Here is an 8,183-nt window from a genome sequence, read left to right on the forward strand (position 1 = left end):
TCCCCGAATCACACCTTTCTGCCTCAAGGGGCATTATCCCTGATGACTTTAATTCACCCAGAGAGATGCCCAGGCACCAACTTTGAATGTGCTACCTACCATCATACCCTCTTCTGTGAAATAAAACCGTGGTCTTTCAGGAAGGGAGTCAGGCAGAACCTACCCTCATTTCACTCCAATACAAATGTGTCCCTCTGAGTCTCAGGCTGGCACAGCCCTGGGGTCTTGGCTGAGAGAAGGAAGTCCTCCCCAAACTTCAGGGCGGGAGGGAGGGACGGGAATTGAACATGGATTTCAGACTCAGTCTTGTGTGCCCTAACAAGTAGTCTGGGAGACTGAGCTGGGACACTCCGGGAAGTATCATTTGCAGGAAAATCTATGTCATGGGGCTGGTGGAACGGTATTTGATGGAGACCCTGTAAGAACACAGACTTACCAACCATACTTGTCATAGAGCCTGATGGGCCCGTTTCCACTCAAGGGCAGAGAGACATCCAGGCTGCAGGAGTGTAGGCTGGTCAGTTGGTTAGGGCAGGGAGGATATGAAAGCTCCAAGGACCGGACCATCCATCTCTAGCTGTCAGGGTGCACTCTGCCCCAGACTGGCACCAGACGCCTCTCCTGACCTCCAGCTCAGCAACTAACCTGAGCTTTTCTCCTGTGTTCCCCTGTGTTCCCCTGAGCTTCGATCCTGCTCCCCAGTTCAGCGGGTCCAAGATTCATCCTCATGCCCTTTACTGAACCCAAGGAAGGGGAAGCCAAAGTTTTGGTGCCTGAGTCTCAGGGGTGAGTGCTGAAGAGAGCGGGGAGAGTACGCAGGTTCCTGCTTGCAAGGTGGCTCCGGGGGTGGGGTGGGGTAGGGACTCCACTGAGAGGGTAGGGCCGGGGAAGGGGGAAGATGAGCAAACCTGTGCCTGTTACCACCTGCTTAAGTAAACATGCAGGCAAGGTCATCGATGGCAAGCCAGGGGAGAGATCGAGGGTGCTCTGACAGGAAAGCAGAGTGGTCGGGGTAAGCAGGACAATGAGTTCAGTGAGGGAAGGGTGAAAGACTGGAGCTCTGTAAGGGGGTCATGACTTCCTTCTGACAGGGAGGCAGAATGGCAGCAATGAATGGAAACTCCTAAAGCCCAGAGGAGGGTGTTTAGAGAACTAGAAGAGGGCCTTCAGGGAAAAGGGGGGACGTGCCAAGGTGGCCAGACAGAGCCCACACAGAACACACACTAGGGGCGCTCCGCTGGCCTGACGGCCTGGATGGTAGCACAGGCTGACCCAGAGTGCCCCCCACAGGATGCCAGAGGTACTGTTGTGGAACAGGCTCTGATACGGAGTGGCTCCCCACCAGGCCTTGCCCCATTCCCCCAACCCCTACCCCCCAGAGAGAGGACAGAACACAATATGAGAAGCCTTTTAATCAAAAACTGCTGTGAAACTGGGGCAGACAGGGGGCAAAACAAGGGGCAGAGGATGCCCTGGTGGAGGCAGAACAGGAGGCAACAAGCTTGGCCACAGCTCGTCGGCCCCGGAGGTAACAGCTGCTCCCCTTGCCGGAAGATACTGGGCTCAACCTCTGAAACAGCAGAGTCAGGGAAGAGCCTCAAGCCAGGGCCAGCCCACGGCCCTGCTCAGCAGCCAGGACTGTGGGAAGGGGTGTGGGGTGTGTAACACTCACTTCAAAGGATCCGGAACTTGTCAACCTGGTACTGCATGGAGGCTGCAACAGGGAGAGGCATAAACAGGTGCTCTAGACAGACGGACATAGAAGCCTGTCCCCCTGTCCCCGTGGGGAACCACCTAGCCCTGCAACCTGAAACCCACATACCCCCAGCCCCGATGCAAAGAGCTCTGGGCCTCGTCACTCCCCACTACCGGAATTAAATGTGGAGCCATTTCCTAAAAGGAAACAAAATGTGCCAGCAGCTCTCAAGGTCGGGGCCACGCCCAGACCATTCAAAAATTGTCTCACAAACAATCCAACAAGAACCTCCGAGGCCACACAAGATCAACAAGGCATCTCTACAAGTCCTATCAGAAGGAGCTCTCTAGGACTCGCCTGGCTGGCAGAGTGTGTACGCAGTCCACACAGCACTTTGCTCCTTGTCCACACGCCCAGCTGAACATGCACCGCCCGCTCCAGGGTCAGGCGTGATAGGTTCTCCTCCCCACAGGAATGCTGGTCCCTACGAGGCCTCCTGCACCGGCAGCCCACCCACCCCAAGGGCCCACCCCACTTCTGCACTAAGAACCCACTGCTCTCTGTCCCTGGTTCCTCATACCAAGTTGCTCCTTAAGGTCGTCTATTTCTCTCTGTAGCACCAGACACTAGGCCAGCAGACACAGCAGGAAGAGAAATGGTTAGTATACACCCGCCTCCCCTCTCCTCCTCCTCTCCTCTCCCCCCGGGCCCTCCATCCCAAAGCCAGGTGTCTAGACTGGCAAGGGAAAGACTTTCCTCAGAGGAAAGGAGGTGGGCTCCCTCCCTGGGGTGTGGGATGGGGACGGGGTGGGGGGCGGGGGGGGGTGCCCACACATGTCAGTTGAACTTGGACCCAGATCCCACCATGGGGTTTGGGTGTGCATTTCCAGGAGCCAGAAGAAGCATTACCCGAGGACAGCCCTGCCTTGCAGGTGGCTGCTGCCGCCTTTTCGGTCTTGGGGGATGGTCAGTTGGTTCGTGGTCACCTGACAGGGAAAGGACACACAATCCAGCTTCCCAGGCTCCCAGTGAGGTGGAAAGGGCCAAGCAGGGTCTAACGTGAGGTGAGGTAGTACCACCCTCTGCTAGCATCAAGCCTCCCCGGCTCTGCCCGGCAGGCAGCCCAAACCTTCTCTCTGGGCCTGCCCCTCCTATTCCTCAGGGGCAGCCATTTTACCACCATGGTCCCGAAAGACTGTGGTTCTGGGTTCGAGCCTCCCAGAGCGGCAGCCACGGCCAGCACCTGGGAGAGCAATGTGGGCGAACAGCACTTCACAGAAAATGCTATTAGCCTGCAGGTCTACGCCCAGAGTAGCTGTTGGGGCACTGCCACCGATCACCCCTGCCAAACAAATCCCACACAGAAGGTGATGGGGCCAGGGCTAGCCCTGCTGACACCTGTTTCCCATGGAAGAGGCAGCCTGAGAGCAAGGCTGAGGCCCCAGAAAAGAGAGAGAGAGAGACAGAGGTTTCTGCCCTCACCCCTGGTTCCCTGCCCCCATATCAAAACCCAGGACACTCACCTGAGGGGCCAGGCCCTCTGGGCATGACTTCTCCCTTGTTCATGGCCACGGGCTCTGAGTTTCCTGAATCCTGCCCGCCTCTGATGTTGACGTTGGTGCTGCTGGGTTCTCCTTGACGCACCCGTGGACAAGACGCCGGTGCCCTGTCAGTGGTCAGCTAAGAACAAAGATTTCTCACTGACCTGGAGTAAGGATGTGTGTGTGTGCGTGCACCTGTGCGTACCAGTGCATTTATATGTCTATGTCTGTGTGTGTGAGACCTCGTGTGATTCAAGACCGAGCTGAGGCAGGGAACTGGAAAGGAAACTGAAAGGCTGATCTCTTCAGCACATTCCCTCTAAGTCAGCCCCAGGCCAGCAGGCAGAGCTGAGCTGGGGACAACAGTGTGGCACTGAGAAAGCCTGGGGCCCCTGCAAGGAAGGTTTGGGGATCAGCTAGGAAGTAGGATTCAGGAAAGTGATGTGTCTAAACACCGAAGCTCTGTGAAGCTTTTAAGGGGCCCCTCAAATCAATTCAGCTACCAGCTCTCCCTTCCACTCCAGCCCCAGCCTGGCTGGAAACAGGCCAAGGGTGGAGAACCCAGCCCAGCACACCCAAAGTGCTACCTTAACGTCTGTCCCTAGTAAAAGACCCCAATCTGGCATCCTAATGACCCAGTGACCGAGGGCCACCCAATGACCACCCCTGAGGGATGGACAGAGGGAGCACGGGTGAAGACCTGTGTCCTGGGGAGGATGGCAGGGGGAAGAGGGGGCAGCAAGGAGGGGCCTGGCCTACTCACTCGGCCCTTTGGGAATGGGTCTCTATTTGGGTCGTTGTCTTCTCCGGACACCGCCATCGTTGCCACCAACTCCCGTGCCCGCCTAGCCATGGATTTCTTCCGAGCGCCGGTTTGCTTGGATTCTTTGGCTCCCAAAGGGACCAAGGCATACTTCTTGGACCTCTCAAGCAGCGGGATGCCGGAGACTGGGGGGAAGGTGACCGGATCCAGGGGAGTGGCCGAGATTCCCTGCTCCCAGGAAGGGAAGGTTCTCCCCGGGGCAGGTTTGGAGACGCCCCTGAGGGATTTCTTCTCCTGGACCCCCTTCCTCCTAGGATTGGGCCGCGGTAGGCTGCCAGTAGTGGCAGCTGCAGTAGCTGATGCTACTGCTACTCTCGGGTACCTGGGCAGGCTGCCCCCCTTCTCCTTGAGCATGCTCTGCAATTTCTTAGAGGGAGAGATGTCCCCCTGCTCTGCATCGCCCTGCCTGACCTGCCTTTCCACAACCGAGATTAATCCTCGCAGAGCCGAGGACTGGCAAGTGCCTGGCACGTTAAGGAGATTCTCCCTGCCTTGGACTTTTGAGTGTTTGGGTGTGTCCCCGGGGCCCTTGGGGCTGTTGAGCTTGGCCTGTCCTCCGTCTTTGCCATAAATGCTCACCCTCATCAGCTCTATCTCACTGAACTCATCAGAGGACTCGGAGTCGGACAGCAGCCCGGCTGGGCTTTCTGAGGGGGGCCGCTGGCGATCCACAGCCACCTTCAACCTACTCTTACTGCCTCTCTTAGGGTTTCCCCCAGCCCGGTCCGCCTCGAGCCTGCCAACCTCGAGAGGGCTGGCCTCAGCCTGTGCCTCTTCCCCAACCCTCTGGGCGGCCACGCCTCGACTGCCGGGTCGCTCCTCGAGGGCCCACAAGGGAGACCCTTCGCCGACCACGTAGCTCTCCGGAGACAGGCATCTGCGGATGCCCAGCAAGTCCAGGTTGGCCAGCTGCTGCAGGATGGCCGCCACTGACTCGTCAGCCAGCTGCAGGACGTCCCCCTGGTCGTTGGCCGGGGAACCAGGCCGGCCTTCGCGGCCACACAGCACCTGCCCTCCCGCTTCCGTTACCTCCCGCTCTGACTCAAAGCACTCAGGATCTAGGAAGCCATCCCCACCCTCACCCTCGCCGTTTCGCGCTGCCCCCGGCTCAGGGCCGGGGCTGGGTCCCTGCAGAGCTGTGGAGCGGACCTCAAGGCCGCTTGTGTGCTCCCCGCACTCTGAGCTGAAACCCACTCCCCTAACAGCCGCCTCATCATCTGAGGAGCTCATGTGGCGACCTGGGTGGCCGCGGACCTGGGGCGGCGACGATTTATCAACCAGGTCGAGGGGGCGGCGGCGGTAACGGTCAGGGCATGCGAGGCGGGCGGCGTCTGGAGCGCGCCATAAAGCAGCACGCGAGGCGATCGCAGCAAATCTCGCGAAGCTTTCAGCTTGCCAGCGCTGCGCCTCCTCATTGGTCCGGTTCCTGCCAACCAGCACGCGCCTTCTTTGCCCGCCCCCTCGAGGTGTAACCAATGGGGTCGAGGGCCTCCTGTGGTTTGCTGCCAAGCCCAAAGGCCATCGCGGCAGATGGCGAGTTGGTGGCTGAAGGTGATGCTGCGTGTATACCTCTGTCAAGCCTCTCGTCCCACCTCCTCCTGTCCCACCTCCCCTTTCCGGTTAGAGTCACAGCCCTGAGCCCTGACTGTGTACAAAGTGTGTGGAGCAGGAGGCAGGAAGGTACTGAGGGCGCTGGTCTCCTGGGAGGTGAGGATGAAACGTCAGGATGGAGGCGCTGGGCGCCTAGCACGTGCTGAAAGCATTTGCCAGCCTCCCTTCCACCACAAGTCTTATGACCCAATGGGAGAATGGGCAGAGGAATCCCGCGCTCAGTGATGAGTGGTCGGCGTACTTCTCCCTAAGTGGCCAGAGGACAAAGGGATTGTCGTTTTCTTCTGTAACATCTCTGCCTCAACTGCTCCATCAAACGTTCTTGGCAGGCAGATTTGGGGGACAGTCTGGGGTTGACCTCACTCCCCCAGCTCTTTCCCCACTCTGAGGCAATTCAAAGAAGAGAGAGTCTCACTGTCCAGTCCCCCCTTCAAAGATGCTCACCACCGCTGACCCTGGAGATGTAAACTAAAACCACGAATCGGGCTTCCCGCACTAGGACGACAAGCTTCCAAGTGCTTAACCATTCCGAGAGTGGGTGAGTTGAGGAGCAAACCTCTGTGGCGGTGGTGCAAGAAATCCATTTGGGAGGTAATTTGGCTGAATCTATGAAAAGCAACTTATAGAGCAGGGACCCTGTGCCCGGCACTCTTCTAAGTGCTGTACATAAATAGTAATGCTTCCTTGTGACCCTCCTAGGACTATAGTACTAATGATTACCAGCCTCTTACAGGTGAGGAAACAGGTACTGAGAGGTTCAGCCACTGGCCCAAGGTCATTTGGCCCATGGGGATCAGTGGTAGAATTGAAACCAAGCAATCTGACTTCAGAGTCCTTGCTTTGATCCAACGATCTTCAACCTTAAAAAAAAAAAAAGAGAGGAAAGCCATTTTTTTCCTCTATCAGGAAGTCCACGGCCTGGCTCACCTTCTAAAAGTGAGGGTTTATTTCTAAGATCTCTAGTTTACTCCACCGATCTATTTGTTAATATGGCACTAACATACAGTTTTCATTACTGTAGCTTTGTAAAGTTTTGAAATCAGGAAGTGTGAGTTCTCTACTTTTTCTTTTTCCAAATTGTTTTCCCTATTTAGGATCTCTTTTTAGATTCTATTTAAATTTTAGGACGAGTTTTTCTATTTCTGTAAAACATGCTATTGGGATTTTGATAGGGTTTGCATTGGATCTGTAGATCACTCTGGGTAGTGTGTTACAAGAACAGATTCAGTGGAGTGTGTGTGTGTGTGTGTGTGTGTGTGTGTGTGTGTGTGTGTGTAAAAGAATTGACTCATTTGACTGTAGAGGCTGGTAAGTCCCAAGATCTAGAGGGTGAGTTGGCTAGCTGGAGACCCAGAAGAGCCAGTGGTCTAGCTCTAGCCCAGGTTAGAAGGCCTAAGAACCAAACCAGTAGAGCTGATATTTCAGTTTGAGTCCAAAGGCAGGAAAAGAAGCTGGTGTCCCAGGTCCAAAGGCTTTCACGCAGGAGGAATTCTCTTACATGAGGAAAGGCTGCCTTTTCGTTTTATTCAGACTATCAACTGATTAGGTAAAGCCCACCCACATTATCAGGAGGAAATCTGTTTTATCCAGTTGACTGATTTAAATGTTAATCTCATGAAAAAGCACCCTACACAAACACCCAGAATAATGTTTGATTAATACCTACGCACTCTGTGGACCAGTCAAGCTGACACATAAAATTAACCACCTCAGATAGTATGGACTTCCTAACAATATTTATAATCCGGTCTGTGCAGACAGATGCCTTTCCATTTATTTGTGTCTTTTTTAGTTTCTTTCAGCAATGTTTTGTAGTTTGCTGTGTACACATCTTTTGACTCCTTGCTTGAGTTTATTCCTCAGTATTTTATTCTTTTTTTGCTGCTAATGTCAATGGAATTGTTTTCTTAATTTCCTTTTCAAATTGTTCTTTGTTAGTGTATAGTAATGCAACTGAATTTTCGTTTTGGATTTTGTGTCCTACAACTTTTTTGAATTTGTTTATTAGTTCTACCAGTTGTGTGCATGTGTGTGTGTATGGGTGTGTGTTATCTTTTGAGTTTTGCATGTAAAAAAGCATGCTATCTTCAACAGAGATAATTTTACTTCTTTCTGACTTGGATGCCTTTTATTTCTTTTGCTTTCCTAACAGCTCTGGCTATGACTTCCAGTTGTTGAATACTAACATAATGGTGAGAGCGGGCTTCCTTGCCTTGTTCCTTACCTTAGAAGAAGCGATTTCAGACTTTCACCACTGAGTATGATGTTAGTTGTGGCCTTTATTATGTCGAGGTAATTTCTTTCAACTCCTAGTTCTTTGACTGTGTTTTCTCATGAAGGAGTGTTGAATTTTTTGTGCATCTATAGAGAAGATCGTGTGATTTTTGTCCTTCATTTAGCTAATGTGTTTTATTGCATTGATTGATTTTTGTATGTTAAGCTATCCTTGCACCAAGGGATAAATCCCTTTTGACCGTGGCACATAGTCCTTCTAATGTGCTGTTGAATTGCT

At 53.8% G+C, this 8,183-nt stretch overlaps 1 protein-coding gene across 1 annotated transcript; it reads right to left on the reverse strand.

Moving 5' to 3' along the window:
• Positions 1-1,397: 1,397 nt before the first annotated feature.
• On the reverse strand, positions 1,398-5,438 carry LOC145535424 (uncharacterized protein CXorf49 homolog). The gene is made up of 6 exons (XM_081563853.1): positions 4,001-5,438; positions 3,220-3,376; positions 2,606-2,682; positions 2,277-2,322; positions 1,673-1,714; positions 1,398-1,570 (listed from the first exon to the last, which is right to left on the reverse strand). Exons 1-5 carry the CDS (start codon positions 5,288-5,290, stop codon positions 1,674-1,676), a joined length of 1,611 nt encoding a protein of 536 aa, XP_081419979.1. The 5' UTR covers positions 5,291-5,438; the 3' UTR covers positions 1,398-1,570; position 1,673.
• Between the last annotated feature and the right edge of the window lie 2,745 nt (positions 5,439-8,183).

This window comes from Giraffa tippelskirchi, chromosome X (genome assembly GCF_054371585.1).
Source record: "Giraffa tippelskirchi isolate mGirTip1 chromosome X, T2T-mGirTip1v1.2.pri, whole genome shotgun sequence".
NCBI classification, from domain to species: Eukaryota; Metazoa; Chordata; class Mammalia; order Artiodactyla; family Giraffidae; genus Giraffa; species Giraffa tippelskirchi.